Here is a 20433-nt window from a genome sequence, read left to right as displayed (position 1 = left end):
CCATGCATATTTTATATCTTGTAATTTCAATGATGGTGATTTATAATATCCTTAAAGTGTACTGTTTTGTGCATTCATTATCAAAATAAAAATGTTTTGGTCTTTAGAAGCTGACAATGATGGAACAACTAATAGCAAAAGCAATCCAATGTGCACTTTCGCTGGTATATAAAGTCACTAAGCTTTCTGGCCTATGTAGAAGGCTGACAAATAAAAAAAGCTTGATTCCTGTTGTGTGGTCTTTGCAGAATATTTTGAGCTTTTACAGATGCGCAAATGCACCATTTATAGCCAGTACTGCCAGTCTCTATGATATTTTGTGAGCCAGATAGATTTTTCAGCTAACAGTACTGCCTGTTTATAAAACCTGAACAGCTTAAACACAAGATTACAGCCAAGTAAAGACATTTGTTGGCTATATTCAACACCTAAAACACTCAAAGCTCATGACTCCAAAACTCTTATCAAGAGCTGAGAGTTAATTTGGAGGAACTATTGTTTATCTTCACAGATTATAAGGCTCTGTTTGATTAAAAACAATCTACTGCAAACTGAAGCTGAAAAGGGTACTGAAACTGTGCCAGAGCCAATCCTGGGCCAAATTCTGAAGTCCTGCATTGAAGAAAACTCCAAATGAAATCGATGCTAGCTTTGCTTCAAACAGAATCACACAATTTAGCTCCTTCAACAAAGTAGTACTGATCATGTTCCAAAAGGGGGATTTGTCTCTCACTCTCATGGCGGGAGAAGAATTACTGAATTGGAGGCAGCCTTAAAAAGAGGTAGGGCCCCGGGTAGGGAGAAATGGTCCTAGAATGAAGTACTGAATAAAATAAGTCTTGTTGATTTAGCACTGCTGGTATTCGAGAACTAGATGTTGCAAGTTGAAATGAGTGAAGATGTTTTGGAATAGTAATTGGATCCCATCTATTCACATATTACTGAGCATTTCAGGTGAAAGGAGAAAAGAGACTGGACCCATATTTTACTCACTGAAACCATTTTCCCCTCTGATGGCATGAAAGCTGGCCTATTGCTGATCCTCAGTTTTGTCTGCAAGGTGTTGAAATTGATCTCCAGTTGACATTTTTCCTGGACTTTGGGAGGCTTGTGTTTGCGGCGGTAGTCTCGGAAGTCCTCTAGCTTCTTCTGCATGGCCTGCATTGTTTTTTCAGGCGTTTTGTCTTCCAGCCAAGGGATCGTGCGACGAATCCATTCTAAAAGCTATCACATACACACACAAACAATTAAAACTCAAAGCAATGGAAAATGGAACCAAAAAAAAGAAACGATAATCCTGAATGTACAGACTCCAGTGTCATTTCTTTAACAAGAGTGTCATTGCCAAAGTCAATGACTTAGTGACAACTAAGCACAAGATTTTCAAAAAGGACTAGTAATTTTGGGTACCTCAATTTATGCCTAATTTGAGACATCCTAAAGGGCCCTGATTTTCTGAAGGTGTTGAGCACTTGGCTTTTTGAAAATTGGGTCCCTTCAAGGTATCTCAAGATGGGTACCCAAAACCTGAGTTACCCCAAAGCTACTTTTAAAATCCAGGCCAATGAGGGCTGTGGGAAGCGGCGCAGGCCAAGGGATGCGCTGGCCGCCCTTCCTGCAGCCCCCATTGGCTTGGAGTGGCGAACCAAAGCCAGTGGGAGCCGCGATCGGCCGAACCTGCAGATGCGGCAGGTAAACAAACCGGTCCAGCGTGCCAGGGGCTTTCCCTGAACAAGTGGCAGACCAGCTTTGAGAACCACTGGTTTATATGATAAAGTTCATGTTCCAAATTCAGGGCACAGTTTTAATCTGTTTCTCTTTCTAGGTAGGTAATTTCACTGCAGATTCTGAAAGCCTCACAATATTATTGAATTTATCCAGCAAAGGATCATTATCCCCCTTTTCCAAAAGGGGAACTGAGGGGCTTGCCTCAGATCCCACACAAAGCATGTGGCAGAGTTGAAAACGCTGTTCTCCTGAGTCTCAGCCCTTCCAGAGATGCAGGGATGCATTATGATACACTTTGAAAAATATCTTTCTCTGGCCTACCTGTGAAATACCTCAGACTTTATACCCTCATATTTCAGTTTGAAATAAAATCCTTAGAGGACCACTTTATACTTAAACATCTTATTTTTATCACTTAAAGATATGTTTGTATTTATCTATCACGTTGCTATTTTTGGCTGAGGGGAAAGAAACTTTTTTTAAACTAGAATTATGGAAAACAGTAAGTGAATTTAAGATTCCTTATTTGTGCAAGCGGTTATAATATATAAACCCTCAAAGATCTCTCTCTCCGGTATTTAGATGGCCTCCATTACTGCAATATCTGAATGCCTCACAATTCCTACTATGTCTGTCCTCACAACATCCCTGTGCTATTATCCTCAATTTCCAGATGAGGAACTGAGGCAGAGAGAGTCTATGTGACTTGTTCGATGTCACTCAGGAATGGAGCAGGGAATTAAGCCTGGCTCCTCCAAGTTCTAAGCGAATGCTCCAAACACTGAATCATCCTTCCCCTCTGATAAAGATGACTGTCAGCTGTATGTGACTTTAATTTTGCTCTGTTTTCATTGTAAATAATGCACTGAATTTATCATCATCACTTGCTAGCCTTTACCTCACTTGCTAGCCTTTCATAGTCTTCCATCAACTTTTCATTTTCTTGATTCACAGCAAGCACTTTACATATCCTGTTAGCTGCAGTCTCAGCCTGTAAAATACAGAAAACAAACAGGACATAGCTGTCATCATGTTCACAAGCAAATACAAACTTTGAGTAAGCTGAATGTGACTGCTGAAAATAAAAATTGCTCTTATCACTGTTGGTTAGTGCTCATGACTCATATGTAAGTTCGCCCTTCTCCGAGTCATTGGACAAATTCTGCAGAGAGTCTCCCTGTAAAACTCTACTAACTTCAGTGTGCTGCATAGAGTATAAATCAACACAGAATTCATTCTGTTAAATGTTAAAGCCTTATTATATAGGAGGTAGTTTCACACTAATGTTAGGGTCATTTAATAAATCTTTACTTTGTAAGTGATTTAGACTATTGTTCAGGTTATGGTATTAGGTTAAAAAAACCATACTATAAATCTATTAGGTTTGTTAGGAACATGCAAGAGAAGACCCAAGCAAATTAAGAGCCCAGTTCACACAGTTTCTACAAGTCATTTGCATTTATAACAGCCAGAATGTACACAACTGGTCAAAGTCTGCTCTTCTATGCAAGTGTAAACCTGGAGTAATTCTAATCGGGCCAATTGAATATTGCATATTTTTTCTGATTGTGCACCTGAGAGCTGCTCCTGCAAGGAAAGTTGTGCATCAACTCAGCCTGAGGTCCATATGCAAAACAAGGTCTCTTTAAACTTACTTTTCCTGAAAATAGCCTTTTATAACCACCCAGGACCCTCAAAATAGAGATGTCAATGGTAATGCCTTTTGGAACCAAAAAAAAAAAATCCAATTTGCTATCGGGCTTTTAACTGAATCAGGATCAGAAGTTAGTTAAAGAAAGCATTCACATTCAAATAATACCTGGGAATGTTGATTAAAACCACAAAGTTCTATATTCAGGTGAAAAAAATCTCATGGAAATGTGAAACAACCAACCAAAAAGCACAGCAACTCAAAGGGACCATTGATTAATACCTGCTCTGCTCCAGCAAAAGCATGGTAGAAGCAGGAAACATAAGTCATGATAGCTCTTTCATCAGGTTTGGGAGTGTTCACAATATCTACAGAAGGAAGCGGGGGGAGGAAAGGAAAGAACAAAAAAAAATAGAGGAGTAGAAAACAGGCTAAACAAAGAGAAGCACAAAATGGTTGTTACCCTGCCTTGATTTCTGTATGCTAAACTGGTGCTGGCACACAGCTCTGTACTGTGGAGACAAAGCTGGAATAAACTGTGTGTGAGATTTATTGGTGCTGACAGAAAAAAAAAATCAATATGCTGAAACTCAAACTGAGGTCTTGCAGGACAATGAAGTGAAATTATTTTTCTTTGCAGAAGGCTGCATCTTGCATCCTTATTCATGCACTGTAACTCACAGGAGTAAGCCCATTAACTTCAGTGAGACCACCTGCATGCATAAGGATTACTCACAACAGTAAAGACTGCAGGATTGGGCTCAAATTTAACAATTTAAAATCTGTCCTGTCAACTAAGGGCTTGTCTACACTACCCGCCAGATCGGCGGGCAGCGATCGATCCAGCGGGGGTCAATTTATCGCATCTAGTATAGATGCGATAAATCGACCGCTGAGCGCTCTCCTGTCGACTCCGGTACTCCACCAGAACGAGAAGCGCAAGTGGAGTGGACAGGAGTTCGTCAGCTGTCAACTTACCACAGTGAAGACACTGCAGTAAGTAGATCTAAGTACGTCGACTTCAGCTAAGCTATTCAGGTAGCTGAAGTTGCGTATCTTAAATCGACCCCATGCAGTAGTGTAGACAAGCCCTTAGATATGTAAAAGACAGGCTACATAACTCACGGAATTTTAGCTGTTTTAACGTAGGAAGGACCTCTCTACAGAAGAGTAACTCAAGTTTGCAAAAGTATCTGTTAGCTATTTAATAAATACTATATATCAGTATCCCTAGAGTGAGCATTTTCCTATTAGTGACACTTGAACTGTGTCCAATTCTGAGTTTCTCTTTACAGTAGAACCTCAGGGTTACGAACACCTTGGGAATGGAGGATGTTCGTAACTCTGAAATAGTCATAACTGAAAAAATCGTTATGGTGGTTCTTTCAAAAGTTTACAACTGAACATTGACTTAATACAGCTTTGAAACTTTACTATGCAGAAGAAAAATACTGCTTTTAACCATCTTAATTGGAATGAAACAAACACAGAAATAGTTTCCTTACCTCATCAAATATTTTTTTAAAAAATTTCCCTTTATTTTTTAGTAGTTTACATTTAACACAGTACTGTACTGTACAGTATTTGATTTTTGATTTTTTGTTTCTGCTGTCTGATTGCGTACTTCCAGTTCCAAATGAGGTGTGTGATTGACTGGTCAGTTTGTAACTCTGGTGTTTGTAACTCAACTGTTTGAAATGGGCCACCTTGTTTACTTGGCCTCATTTGCACTACAAAACTGATTCCACTCCCTCTTGTCAATTGTTGAGAATAGCCCACTTCCACTTGAATTGAATTGGCTCATTAGCACTGACTCCCCACTTGGTAAGGCAACTCCCATCTTTTCATATGCTGTGTATTTATACCTCCCTACTGTATGTTCCACTCCATGCATCTGATGAAGTGAATTTTAGCCCACAAAAGCTTATGCCCAAATAAATTTGTTAGTCTCTAAGGTGCCACAAGGCCTCCTTGTTGTTTTTGCTGATAAAGACTAACACGGCTACTCTGAAATCTGAGATTCTACAGTATTTATTTTTTGCTTCTATTTGCTGAGATACAATTCCAGATTTCTACCTAGATGTCTGTATATGATATTTGTGTCTGCATCACATATAATAAATGTCTTATGCTGCTGTGCATTTGTACATACATTAAAATGCTAACACTTAAAAAAAATCCTGGAAACAAAACTTGGGTATATTTTCTGAGATTCTGCTATATTTTTTACATTTACAGCATGAATAATATCCAGGGTCTCTGGCATGGTGGCGGAGATAATATGACTGCTGTTGGGATCTCTTTTTTCCATGTGAGTTTGTTATTTTCATCTTGCTCTTTAAATGTTGATTCAAGTCAATGCACAGAGGTTTCAAAAAGAGGGAAGTATGTCTGCTATCCAGTTCAGTAACCAACTGTTGAGATCCTACTTGATATTACTAGTAAAGATACAGAATAGTGAGACAGAAAAATATATTTCTGGAGAACAAACAAATGGCTAAACTTCTATTGACTATACAGAGACAGGAGTGCAGAGAGAAAATTAGGAAACAAGGTCTTGCCCAGCTCTAGGATGCTCCTCTAGTAACTAGCGGGGGGAAAGATCAGAAGAGAAAAACCGCTAAAAAAACCCCACAGAAGGTGAAGGGTGAGATCTGATCCATCTTTTACAACCTCACCTTCTGAGCACCAGCAAATGCATGGTAGTAACAGGAAACATAAGTCATAATGGCTCTTTCATCAGGGCTGGCAGTGTTTACTACATCTGTGTAGAAAGAAGAAGGTTAACTGCTCAGATAGTTTAATGGCAATATACTTCCATCTGATGATGATTCCACCTCACATGCTGCAAGGATTTTTAAAAAAAAAAAAACAAGGTCATTCCGCTTGCTTTCATTCACTCATATCAATGCTGATCAGACTTTAGGAATCAATAAATGAAGGAATTATAAATTTCTCAATTGAAATGTTAAAAATATCTGAATATCAAGGATGTACAGAAATAGCATTGCCATATTGCACTGTTTTGTACAAGACCCAATTTTCAAGAGCTATTGGGGAAGGCTGGCAGATGCAGACCTCCTGGGATCAATTCTGCTTTCATTTACACTTACATAAATCCAGAGTAACTTCATTTAAGTCACTATACTTACTCCAGAATTAACCATGTGTGAATGTAAGTAGAGTTTGGCCTAGTAAGAAGTGCATGTGAAGCACATTAAAACAGTGTCCCTATATTCTGCCTGCCCTGCTCTACGTTCTCACATATCAGAGTATTGATCTGTATCCGAAACCTGCAAAACAGGAATACACGTGCTAGCACTCAGAAAAGCTTTGATTTTTAACAGTTTTGAAGCCTTTGAGCCAGATTCTATTTTCAGTTAACCTCAACATAAATCATAACAGAGTTCAGTCCCTTATTTTGGAAGGCTGATGGGTTTTTCATCATTATGGGAGGAAATAACTAAAATGACAGGATATGACTGAAGTTTGGGCACATTGACAATGATGCTCCCTTTAACACTCTGCAACAGATGAAGATAGAAAGTGACCAAGTACTTCATACTGATTATCAGTGAAGAGGCTTTTTGAATGGCATTAGCACCAATGCAAAAATGCCCATTTCACATGCAGCTGGAGTAGGATTGGGGAGATGACCAGGGAAAGCAGATAAAATTTCTAAAGTTAGCTGTGGATTTTATATCATAATAACCAATATATTTCATACTTCAGCATCAGTTTCTTTTATTTTACAGGGGTTAAGAACGAACTTTTGAAAAGGATATATTAAAAGAATCTGAAAATTGAAATAAAAGCTGACAGCACATATTTGGATGATTTCACATATTAATGATGATTCTATTAAAGCGTCTTTTTTCTTTTAAGGTGTAAAATGGCAGGATATGGAATACAATATTTAAGGAAGCTGAACAAAAAGGAAAATCGTAATGGACATTCATATCTATGAATAAGGAGATAGTAGATGTGTTGAACAATTACCCTCCATCTTAGTTTACAGTCAGAAGGACAAGATGTTGCTTAAAACAGGACTCAGATTTCCAGGAACAAAGAGAGAATGAATTTTGAAGCATGAAATCAATGCTAGAAACCACTGAGTTATTTGGGTGGGGTTTTCAAAAGCACCCAGTACTAACTCTATTGCCATTTATTTCAATTGGACCAGGCAGGTTAAGACTGAGTGCTTGGGAACATTCTACCCTTTGAGACCAGTCAACAGACAAGATACCAGATCAGAATTAATAGATTTAAAGTAGCAAATTTTCATACTTTAGCTCCATGCATGCCCAAACTACAGAGCATTAGTTAGCTCCAAGAGTTACTTTAACATATTATTTATAGAAAGACTCTGAAATCTTTTTAAAGGGCTCAAATATGGGACTAATCATTAAAACTGATCATTTGGAAAAAATACAAATACAGGTTTTTTGTGGTTGTTTTTTTAAACAGTAATTCCTCAACTTCAGCTTCCAGAATAGGTGGCACATGTTACCAGCTGTATATTTGGGAAGGACTATATTAGCTGTAGTTCTCTTTTTAAAATCTTGATTTCAGCAGTATACAATGTTCATGTGTTTTTATACTGTTAACATCTGTGCACCATCTTGTGTTACAGGTAGATTTTAAGCTCTTTGGGGCAGAGACTGTCTTTTTGTTCTGTTTATATAGCTCCTAGCACAATGGGGTCCTGATCTATGATTGGGACCCTCAGTGCTACTGCAATACAAATAATAAATAATATTTAATTAAACAAAAAAATATGAAATTCTCCAGCACACAAGAAATAAAAAAGGAGGAATAATTTGAAAAGGAACCATAATAAAGAGGCATCATTGTGATGATTCATGTATAAGCATTCTTGAAAAAAATGTATGTACAAGGTGACAGATTTTGCTGCCTACTTCTTATTCAAGCTACATAATAAATTTTAGCTCCCACCTTCTGCATCCAGCATTTTAGGAATATCCAGATGTTTTTCTGCAATTTCCATTGCAAGGTTAATATTTCTTAGAGGATCATCCTGCATGAAAGCAAAAATGAGAACCAGTTAAACACCAGACATTTTTCTCATAGCAAGAAGAAATATACACAGTATGTATATTGAAGGTTATTCCGCCTGATCCAAGATATAGATTTTCCTCACTGGAAATGAGTCATAATTAGTGTTTTCCAAAAAGCTGAGCTCATAGATATAGAGCAGCAGTTCTCAAACTGTGGGTTGGGACCCCAAAGTGGGTCAGGACCCCATTTTAATGGGGATGCCAGGGCTGGCTTAGACTTACTGGGGCCTGGGGCTGAAGCTGAAGACCGAATCCCACTGCCCAGGGCCAAAGCGTCAGGGCTCAGGTTACAGACCCCCTGCCTTGGCTGAAGCCCTGGGTCTATGGCTTTCCCACCCCCCATCCCCTGCCCAGGGCAGTGGGACTTGGGCTTTGCCCACACCTACCTGTGGTGGTGGGGTATAGGCAGATTCAGGCTTTGGTCCCCCCTCCTGGGGTCATGTAGTAATTTTTGTTGTCAGAAGGGGGTCACAATGCAATGAAGTTTGAGAACCCCTGATATAGAGTGAGTGAGTGAGTCTGTGCGTGTGTACACATGCACGTATATATATATATATATATATATATATATATATATATATAAATAATACATATATATATAATCTATATCTTTTAAAGAGAAAACATTAATAAGCTATGCGATACGATTAGGTATCCATTGTTAATTTGTTCTGCAGGGACACAAACATTATGTATTCAATGTACACATATACTATGATGAAAATCCAACATATATATATGCAGAATAGCACAGAGACGTGAATTCTAGCAAGCTCATAAGCTGACTACTGGTCAAGCTCACATATAATGATGAACAAGCACAGAAAAACAAGAACAACTAGTTTCAGAAATGCACAGAGAAGCCGCTTCAAGCATAGGAACCTACTGAAATATAAACTACTGTTCAGAATGAGTAACACCTTTAGATCTTGGTTTGGATGTGACTTGTTTTTATTGTGCATGTACATATAACATGGCTTTCAGAGGTGCTGAGAACCTACAGCTCCTATGGATCAAGCCAATGGTTTCCTTTTTGTTTTTTGAAGAAAAAGGAAGAGGAACAATAAGTGAACCCCAAATCAGAAGTATACGTTCAATGTCTCAAATTATAGGGTATGATTACTGTTGGGATTAGTGTCTCAAATTAGGCAGGGGAATATGCTCCTTAGGCTGCCTTGATATCTCATATTGGAGTCTTAGGGTATGTCTACACTGCAAAGAAAAACTGGTGGCACCAAGTCTCAGAACCTGGATCAATTGACTCGGGTTAATGGGGCTCTGACTGCGGGGCTAAAAATAGAAGTCTAGATGTTCCCACGTGGGCTGGAGCATGGGCTCTGAGACCCTCCCCCTCACCTTCAGAGCCCTGGCTCCAGCCCAAGCAGGAATGTCTATTTTAGCCCTGCTGCCTAAGCCCTGTGAGACCAAGTCAATTGACCCAGCCTCTGTAACTCAGTGCTGCAGGTTTTATTTGTAGACATACCCTTGGTATTTCATATTAGGGTGAAAACACTCTTTGTGAGAGGTCTTGGTTTCTGAAAATGCCATTACTGGTGGAAGACCTTGTCTTTAGAAGAGACACAGGTTCTCCCAGTAGATAGATTCTGTTCCTTGCAGGCAGCATCTGGGTCTTGCGCTGGGATAGAACTGCTATCCAAGAGAGGGGTCCTGATGTCTCAAGTGGGCTTTTTTTTTTTTTTGGTTACATCAGTGAAAATAGTGAGATTTAACTCACAGTGATTATTCCAAGTTTCGAAGAAGTCTGTACTTGACGCATCTTCCGAGTATGAAGTATTTAATTTTCTGCATATTATGCATGTGTTTCCAAAACGTAAGTAGAGTTCCCAGTGGTACCTCTTTCGAGCAAATATATATTATACTAATCACTCAATTTGAAAAATTATATGTTATGAAGGCTTTTGCCTGGCCTAAAGATTTTGGCTCATTTGTATATTATATACAATAGCTGCATTTTCTACCTTTACTATCAAATGTATTTCATATAGTAGGTTATATCAGCTGCATCATTTCAATTAAAAGGCATTTAAAATTTGGCCAATATTTAAAATCTATGGAACTTTATTTGTGGATATATATATTTATGTACATGCAACACCATGTATATACAACATGGGTTAATGGCATGTACAAAAACTATGTTACAGATATGAAATATATATAAAAACTAGACTAAATCTAAGTGAAACCTATTGACTAATTTAAGATACTTTTCTTATAGATGAGTGATAGACACCCTCCATTGGTATGTTCATTGTAAAATCAATGATTGATCAAAGCTCTGAAGATTTGGGAGAAGATTTGTTTAAAATTATAGTGAATCCTGAGATGCTGGGAGATATCCATCACCCATACCGTAAAATAAAGCTACAAGCCACAGTAGTTAAAAATCTCTGTTGCGGCTACAGAAATACCTCATCTAACTTGTCATAGTCAAGAAGATCAGGCCTGTGTCTATGGATAAGGGCACTGAGAGCAAGGCCATCCTTCCAGCTACAAGAAGTCCATACAAGTTGCACAGATGAGAAAAGAAAAGAAGGCATGCAGGAGAAACAAATATCATACCAAAAGAAAAAACACCAAGACAGTTGTTAAGACACTCAAAACAAGTAGCCAGTCAAACACAGCCAGGAAAGGAAACAAGCCCAATGTTAGGATCTTTCTGCACATGATTGACACGGCAGTCTCATCAAGGCACATTTGTTTGAGTTCTGTTCTATCTTCCCACCGCACATACAAAAATAAAATGGTTTTACTATGGAAGTTTTGTACACTGTGGTCAAGGTTTCAGCAGGCCTTCCAGAAAGTTAGCATCTGTTATGCATAAGTACTTTTAAATGCACAAACAGGTTGTCTGTTTACCTAGTAGGTAAAAAAAAGAAAAAGGGGTGTGCATAAAACTGGAGACCATGCTGGTGCTGGCTGGCAATTTTGACATTTTGGTTTAGATTTGTAATTGGGATAGAATTGTTTTAGGAGCAGTGTAAAGAACAATTAGGGGGACAAACTGCTGTTGAAAATCATTAACCACAAGTAAGATGAAATGCCAAATCCTGCTCCTCTTACTCACCTAAGTAAGAAGAGTAGGACTGAGCTCAAAATTAATACTTTCCAAATGCCTTAGTGTTCAGATTAATACTTTGAGTTTCAGTTAGCATTATAAATCAATTGACTATTTATTATTATGTGCCTTGCAGGCCCCCGCATAACTTTTTAATATTTATAAAACAGAACCAGCTTTATAAATCATTTCATTTTAGTTCTTTTTTTCTTCAAAGAAGTCAATTCCTTTGTAGAATCTATTTACTATGGGGAGCAGGGAATGAAGAATCCAATCTATGACTTAACAGTCTCTTTCACAAATGAGAAATGTTTGGTAGCATCTAGCAAGTTAAGACAATGATGGGGTATGTTTACACTGCAGTAAAGAATCCACTACACCAAGTCTCAGAGCCTGGGTAAATTGACTTGGGCTCTCAGGGCTCAGGTTGCGGGGCTAACACTGTAATTTTTAGCCCTGCAGTCCAAACCAGCTGATCCGGGCCAGCCGCAAACATGTCATGGATCTTTTGGAGCATTGCATATATGCCCATGAAGTCTTCTCCCTGGCTGGCACTGAAGGAGACTTCTAGCTGTATTCTCATTTTAGAGCACAGGAAATTAATTGTAAATCCCCCAAACTGGGATGAAACGACTGTATTCCTCTTTCTTTTCTAGCATTGTTCATCTGTTACAATTTGGCAAATCTGAGGCATGTGCTTGCCCCTCATCTTCACACCCCCTAAAATAGTTATTCATGACCCCGATAGATGAGATTTTTAATGTTTTTTCTTTTGAAGACTTTCTAAACTAGTAAAGCCACCAATTTCAACAGTAACACAATCAGGCCCCATTTGTTCCCTCTGTTCTGCTATGATCAGACCCATTTTGAGAATAACATACTCCTCTTGTTCTGTAACCTAGTGATGTTAGGGCACTATTGGGTTTATGCTTGTAGGGGTCATTGGTGGAATTTTGTTAAAAACAAAGTAACAAGAATTTAATATTTTCTTTGTGAACTTTAATTTGTAAGTCTTGTTATTTCCTGCTATAGGTAATTTATTACCCATACCCAGGGGCAGAGCAAATTAGCTTTGCAGGACCCCGGGTGGCATGGGGCCCCTGGCAATTGCCCTGCTTGCTACCCCCTAATGCTGGCCCTGGCTTTTATATGCAGAAAAACAGTTGTTGTGGCAAAGGTGGGCCATGGAGTTTTTCTAGCATGTTGGGAGGAGGCTCAGAAAAAAAAAAAGGCTGAGAACCTCTTCTCTACTGCTTTGCACTTACATTTACACCAATGCAAAGTGGGTGTAAACACTACCACCAGCATGAGTGGGGAATTCGGTTTTATCAGAATTTTACACCCACTTTGCACGGGTATAAATGAGTTCCCAAGATGCAAAGCAGTGGAGAATCAGGCCAAGTGTATGTAATGTTAGCTGCTGAAGTGGGGCAGAGGGAGGTGGAAGGGGGCAGGAAGAGGAGGGAGTGTCCTTCTTCCTCAGAATGAGTTTTGTCAGGAGCCTGGCAAACCAGTCAAAGTTAGTAAGCACTTCTCAGCTCATCCTTAAGGAAACATGCTAAGCAAATAGGAAGTGAACCAGATCACTGCAGATCAACATGCTGTGTCACCCAGACTGATGACCTTATTTAGCTTGGAGTAGTCAATAAGATCGGGTCGGTGTCTGTGGATAAGTGCACAGAGTGCAAGGCCATCTTTCCAGCTTTACAACAAACAATAGAAAATAAAATGGAAAAATAAGTTAATACAATCATTACATTGGACAGTTTGACCCTCGCTTAATGTTTTGCTATATGCATGAAGGCCCATGTTGCATCCAGATAATTAAATCTCATGGGTCCACCCTCACTGTGTGGTTCTGTTAGTAGACTGTGTATTCACTCTTCTATAATCCATATATTCCTGATTGCCCTACAGGGGTCTTTACACAGTGTATGTTATGTAAAATGTGTCCTGAGTAGAAACTGGTTAGCTTCTGTGATGCTCTAGGACACAAAAGGATATAGGTTCTACTTTCAATGCATGTGCATAATCCTCCAATATATTTATGGTCACATGCATATCAAGGGACAAATGAACCCCTGAAGATTCAGCTAACAGAACATGCTTGTACAAGAGTCTTTTTCAATGTCACTTATATCATGCAATTATAACACCACAACTGGGCTTTTCTCAACAGAACATACAGTAGCAACAGAATAAAAAGCTTAATTTATTTAAACACTTTCTATGTATTATGGGTCTCATTCTGAATGTTGCTGAGCACCTGCACTTCCCCCTGTCTTCAGTGGAAGTTTCAGATGCTCAGTACTTCTCAGGATCAGACCTTTTAACAATGATCCTGGAGACAATAATGGAGCCATCACTTACATCCATTTAGGGATCATGTCAAAACTAATTTACACACATAAGCCCTGCTCCTGCAAGATACTCCATTCTGGTGGACCAATTGGACTCTGCATGGGCACAAGGATCAGCTTGTGTATAGCAATTTGTAGGATTGGATAATATACAAGACGTTTGTAATACTAAAAGCTTTTAGAGGTTCTGTTAACCTGACTTCAAAATGTACAAGCAAATTCCCAGACAAAGATAAATTCCCAATTCAATACAAGTGTTACACATCAAAACTTCTGTCATCCAAAAGGTAAAATTCAATCAATATAAGCATCTGTTATTTTAAGAAAACATTTTCCCTACCCGAAGATACATGCAATAATAAAATAGTCTGGAACATACTCTGTAAACCATGAATTGAAGATAGCATAATCTATACTTTGAATATAAACTTGAACTTACACCAGGGTTCTGCCAGTAAAAACTTTTTTCCCCATACATTGAATGAGCCAGTATACACCAGTTTAAACATTAAGGGCCAAATTATGCTCTTAGTTACATGTACATAACTGGGAGCAGAATCTGATACAAAACACTTGTATTTTATCCCTTGAAATAATGTGATCTTACCTAAGATGGAAGTTCTGAATGTTCACATTTCTATAAGGAGCAGTTTTCCTTTGACACCACAGCAGCAGACCTTCTTTGGCTGATGTCTCTGTTAAGGACATCAGAGAAAAAAAGAAAGAATGAAAAGGAGCTCAGGTAGACTACTCCCTATTATTTTAAATAACATTCACAAGCTGGAACTTGTTACCATCTGCTTGGGGGAGGAGAGGGGGCTGTGCAATAGATGTTGATGGTCTCAGTTCGTTTCCCCGGGGTCAGCTGTCAATGTCACAAAATTACCACTACCACCACAACTGGCCCCCTTGTTGGCAGTCTCAACACATAAATCAAGGACTAAATAGACCCTGGAGACTGAACTTCATCTCAACACTAGAGGTGGTTCCTCCAGGTCTATCATGACACTCCTGGCAGGGCAGTGTGGGAAGCCTGCACTGCCACTGCTTATACATTACATCCTTTCTGTGGAAACTAGAGATTAGTTTCTAGAATTGTCAGTGACATTTTTCACAATTTAAAACTGACTTAAGTAGAGAGGCATTTGACCAACAATACAGTACAGCCAACACATGAAAATGTCCTTCATACAAACTGCAAGACACCTTCCAGAGTAGAATACAATTACCAAGGGACAGTAAAACAAAACAAAAAAACACTAAAGCAGTAGAAGAAATTAAGAGGTACAGAGAAGGAAAAAAACATATGTACTCAGATCAGATTTGCAAAGAGGTGGAGAAGTGGACAGATACAGGATGCTTGCTCCAGAAAGCAGGAAATTCAGAGAGTTGGCAAAAGTGTACAGTGAAGAGGCAAAGATTAAGCTATGGCTTGATGTGTGGAAACAGCAGAATTCAACCTAACACTGTAGTGTAGACCAGGCCTGGGTTGCATATGGAAGCTAGCAGATCAGCAAACTCAGGCAGACAAACAATCTTGTAAATCAGATGTTGCACCACTACACAGTGATCCAGCGATCTGACAAAAACAGATTTTTTACTTAATTTTAACGTCAACTCAAGTTGACATGCTTTGCCCTAACTATTTTAAGATAGCCAGGGGTATATTCTTACCTTCTACTGAAATGTCCTGAATAGCAAAGCGAAGGATGATGGTCCATATCATACCCAGGGTCATTTTCACATTGCCATCAACAATTTCTAGGGTAAAAAAAGGAAACCAGAATTCACAAAGTACAGTTTGCAATGTGTCTTCTTACTTTCATCCTGCACATCTGTTATACTTCAAGTTTCGTAATTCTTAACCTACAAAGAATTTCTTCTAGTTGGTTTTTCAACAAGCTCATGGTTCTGCTCAGGCTAATTAGGCTTGAAAATTATTTACAGCTAAGGTCACCATTTCCATACTAAAGTGCTTTGTTCAATTGATTCTGATTTTCTCAAACTTTCGCCATTCAGACTGACTTTTCTCTGTTTAGTCTCTACCTAAGAAAAAAATATTTCTCTAAAGGCTTGTCTACACTTAAAAATTAATCTGGAATAAATTAGTGTGTGAATTTAAAGAGGATTAACTGTTCCCGATTAACTCCATGTGTTCACACTCTTAGGCCATGTGTCTACACCTATCCATAGATCGACGCTGCTGCAAAGGTGTCGATTTAGCGAGTCTAGTGAAGACCCGCTAAATTGATAGCAGAGCGCTCTCCAGTCGACTCCAGTACTCCACCGGAAAGAAAAGAGTAAGGTAAGTTGACGGGATAGTGTCTTCCATTGACGCAGAATGGTGTAGACATAATTGACCTAAGCTACACTGCATTCTACATTATTCACGTAACTGGAGTAGCATAACTTGGGTCAACTTACCGCAGTAGTGTAGACAAGGCCTTATTCTGCACTCTTACTCCAGAATAAGAGCATCCACACATGGAGTTAATCAGGAATAGCTATTCCAGAATAGCTATCGAGGTAGATAAGTACTAAAGTTTGAGCAAAATCAGTCTTGCTGTTTTCAAATACAAAGCAAGTGAACAAACAATTTTTTGCAATTTTTTAACAGCTCTCATGCATTAGTGGTGTACAAACTTAAAATCTGACTTAGAGAGGGGGGTAAATTTTTTTAAGTGCCTAAATGACTTAGGAGCCGAAGTTCCATTTTCAAACATGACTTTGGCATTTTGGAGCCTAAGTTCCACTGATTTTTCAAAAAGACTTAGGCGCCCTAGTGCCTAAGTCCCTTCCAAAAATGGGACTTCAACTCCTAAGCTTTAGACAGGTTTGAAAATTTTACCCACTGTCCTTAGGTAGGGTCAGATTTTCAAAACTGGTCAACAGCCAGCAGCGCCCATTGAGAACAATGAAAGCTTGAAAACTTGGCCATAGGTTACATGTGCACTTTTTGGTTGTCTGATGAAAATTGAATTTGATTTGGCCAAGTTATAAGGAATTTTTTTAAAAGTACTTTGTATATGTACACTGATGTGTTACTGATGATAAACGTTCAGCTATCTTTTAAGTCATATTCTTCAAAATATATACTGGCAATGCCCGCATGCACATAAGTAATTTGAATGATGTTTTTTATCCCTGTGGTTTGAAAGTGATTCAAGACACCAATACTATTTGAGCTGACCCACAACAAAATTTGCAACCCAATCAGGATTTTCTCCCTCTTTCCATGTGGTTTGTGGAAGTAACTCCCAAGGTAAACCCCAGCACAGTGACATTGTAACAGGAGCAGCAGAAGGTCCTTAATAGTGGGGGGATCACCAGCACCCAAACCAAGGCCCCAGTCTTGTGCCATCCCTTCTCCTGGAGGCCCCGCCCTCTGCTCACTCCTCTCCGACCCCTCCCCCGCATCCCTCGCCCTTACGGCCAGTAAAAAGTGAAAGAGCACAGCCCTCCCACTTTTAAAAGTGGGGAGGCCCTGGGCCCCTAGATTCCCCTGTTCTGGTGCCCCTGCACTGTAACATTTATTTTTATAGTTCAATAATCAGAGTTAAAAAGATAACTGTTTTTTTATTTTTCCTCTTCACTCTTAGGGGGTTCCAACTAATTTTTCCAAGATTTACATCCCTCTTCTCAGGACTCAATGTGCCACTGCTACCACCGTTGTATAGGCCCTGGAGGATCACGGCCCTCCTGAAGTTTACCATGAATTATACCAAAACTGAACTTTCTTTATCAATCAGAGGCGATTGAATCGTAACTGATGCATTTCTCAGTTGTTTTTTCCTCACATACGCATTTCCTTGCACTTTGATTGGTTGTGGATGTTGATGTATTAATCACTATACAGTCATTTCTCAAACTGTACAATATCTGGATTGCAATACTCATGGGGCATGCTGATTGTCAGCCAATTAGTGTATTTGCATAATCACTGAAAGAAAAGGAGTACTTGTGGCACCTTAGAGACTAACAAATTTATTAGAGCATAAGCTTTCGTGAGCTACAGCTCACTTCATCGGATGCATTTGGAAATCCGATGAAGTGAGCTGTAGCTCACGAAAGCTTATGCTCTAATAAATTTGTTAGTCTCTAAGGTGCCACAAGTACTCCTTTTCTTTTTGCGAATACAGACTAACACGGCTGCTACTCTGAAACCTGCATAATCACTGCATCCCAGATCTGCAAAAGTATTTAGGCTCCTAACTTCCATTGAAACCAATAGAAGTCAGGAGTCTATAAACAATTTTGTGGATCTGGGCCTGTGTGATTATTTCATAACAGCTACACTGCAAATATAGGTTTCAGAGTAGCTGCCGTGTTAGTCTGTATTCACAAAAACAAAAGGAGTACTTGTGGCACCTTAGAGACTAACAAATTTGTTAGTCTCTAAGGTGCCACAAGTACTGCAAACATACAAATCTTTCTATTCTGACTGGCTTCTACAATCTGCTGTTCCAAGGGCTCCAGACAGAACTTTCAAATTATTTGTCAGCAATAAAGTAGATGTGTCAGTTCCTCTGTCTCCTTAGTTAAAACATTGTATGGAAGAGTCAAAACATATCCGACATAAATAGAAAAAATACCAAAAAGCAAGGAGAACAAAGCTGCTAAACTGCTGAAGGTGATTAAAGCATACTTTGATTCATTCCTTTCTCCCTCCTCTACAGGCCATCGGGGGTATTATCCCCAGAATAACTCTCATATCTGTAACAAGGAGTCTGATGGCACCTTAAAGACTAACAGATTTATTTGCGCATAAGCTTTTGTGGATAAAAACCTCACTTCTTCAGATGCATATCTGTGTTTTCATTGCCTGTTTGCTTTGGGAGAACTGCAGCCCCTACCTTTCAATTCAGCTCAAAACCCAACATAAGCTAAACGACATCCACAATTATTCTGGGGAGAAGAAGATGGAGAAGTGCTAAAAATTTGGGGGGCGGCGGGAGGTTGACTGAAGGCCCAAAATGTTTTGTTGTTGTTTTCTTATTTTACTTAGTTGTTTGTCTTTCAGCAGATTCAGCAGCCCACTTTGTTTTTTGTAATTTTTTTCTTCTCATCTAACAAAACTTCTTGGAGGTCCTTCCTATTAATGATCTTCTGTACTACCAGTCTCCTCAATTTCTCAGTTTATTCAGCCCAGGATACAACACAAAGCACCCTCAATTTATTTGATTTTTTTTCTTTAAACCGCATGCGCATGTGACGCATAGCTAGAAAGGGTTAAAACATCCCGCAAAATAAATAACCCTCATAAAACATGTGGGGAGAAAATGTTTGTGTTTTTGTGTATTTACATATGTATGAGTAGGGTGGATCATGCAGTCCCTGTCTATACTGTATTCTGATAATTCAGAGGTGAAAAGAACATCCTATCATTTAAATGATTTGTAAACACAGGATATCTCAGTATTCATCTCACTTTGAAACGTACTGTGATGGTGGAGGAACAAGCAAATGGCCTTATGTTAATTCGTATAGCGAAGTACCAGTGATGGACCTCTTTCAAAGTCATGCTAATTACCTTTTGAACTCCCAACTTGTCAAAAGACATGAAAATGTATAAAAGATTCTTGGGTCCTGATTCTGTCATCTCAGATCTGCTTAGGCTTCATCAGGGGACGTTTGAGTTGCAAGACTGAGGTCCCAGTTATGCTGGTATGCCCTGAATATGACATTTGGACATTGGACTATAACCTATGAACTATTTCTGAAAGAACTCTGTGCAACTACAAAGCTCATCATCTATGCTATGAATCTGCACCTCAATGAATTGAACTCATGTCTGTATGTATATTGATCTTTTAAACATACTCCTTCTCTTTTGTTTTTTAACAAAGTTCAGTTTAGTTAATAAGAATTGGCTGTAGCGTGTATTTGGGTAAGGTCTGAAACTTTCATTAACCTGGGAGGTAATGTGTCCAATCCTTTGGGATTGGTAGAATCTTTTCTTTTATATGATGAAATAAGATTTACAGAAATTTTCATCATATTTGCCATGGGTACCTGGATGGAGGCCTGAGGCTAGATCACTTTAAGGGAACTGTATTGTTTGGACTTCCGAGTAACCAGTCAGGTAATAAAGAAGTTGTTTTATGCTGGCTTGGTAAATCTAAGTATTGGAATATTCACCAGCTTTTTGGGGTTTCACTGCCCCGTTCTTTTCAGGTCACCCTAATTGAGTGACCATAGCTGGCTCCCCACAAGGACCCTGATCACACCCACTCAAAAACAAAACAAACAAAAAAACTAACAAAAAACAGTGATTGGCATTTCCTGGGCTACGAACACCACACATTTACTGAATAGAGACAACTCATAAACACATTAAATAGAATTTTGCAATACAGCTCCACAGGACTAGTGGTTTAATCTTTATTTTGGGCCTCTGGTTTAAATCACAGTTGGTGGCACTAGGTTCACTACAGACTCTTCATTGCTCAGAGTGTCAGAAAATTAAACATGATCCTCAACAGATGCAGAGACAGTGACTTCACAGTTTGGAAATTAAAACACATCCCAAAAATGTTT

The 20433-nt window shown here is 38.9% G+C and overlaps 1 protein-coding gene across 1 annotated transcript in view; it reads right to left on the bottom strand.

The window, feature by feature from the left end:
* The window catches only part of ACTN2 (actinin alpha 2), an 86681-nt gene that overhangs the window by 29194 nt on the left and 37054 nt on the right, over window positions 1-20433 (bottom strand). The window contains exons 4-10 of the mRNA XM_043511413.1: window positions 15571-15657; window positions 14504-14591; window positions 13160-13238; window positions 8336-8417; window positions 3662-3747; window positions 2627-2719; window positions 994-1224 (exon numbers count right to left, since the gene is read on the bottom strand). Of these exons, the coding sequence (XP_043367348.1) occupies window positions 994-1224; window positions 2627-2719; window positions 3662-3747; window positions 8336-8417; window positions 13160-13238; window positions 14504-14591; window positions 15571-15657 (746 nt within the window). The remainder of the gene's footprint in view (window positions 1-993; window positions 1225-2626; window positions 2720-3661; window positions 3748-8335; window positions 8418-13159; window positions 13239-14503; window positions 14592-15570; window positions 15658-20433) is intronic.

This window comes from Dermochelys coriacea, chromosome 3 (assembly GCF_009764565.3).
Source record: "Dermochelys coriacea isolate rDerCor1 chromosome 3, rDerCor1.pri.v4, whole genome shotgun sequence".
NCBI classification, from domain to species: domain Eukaryota; kingdom Metazoa; phylum Chordata; order Testudines; family Dermochelyidae; genus Dermochelys; species Dermochelys coriacea.
This window is presented reverse-complemented; position numbering and strand designations above follow the sequence as displayed.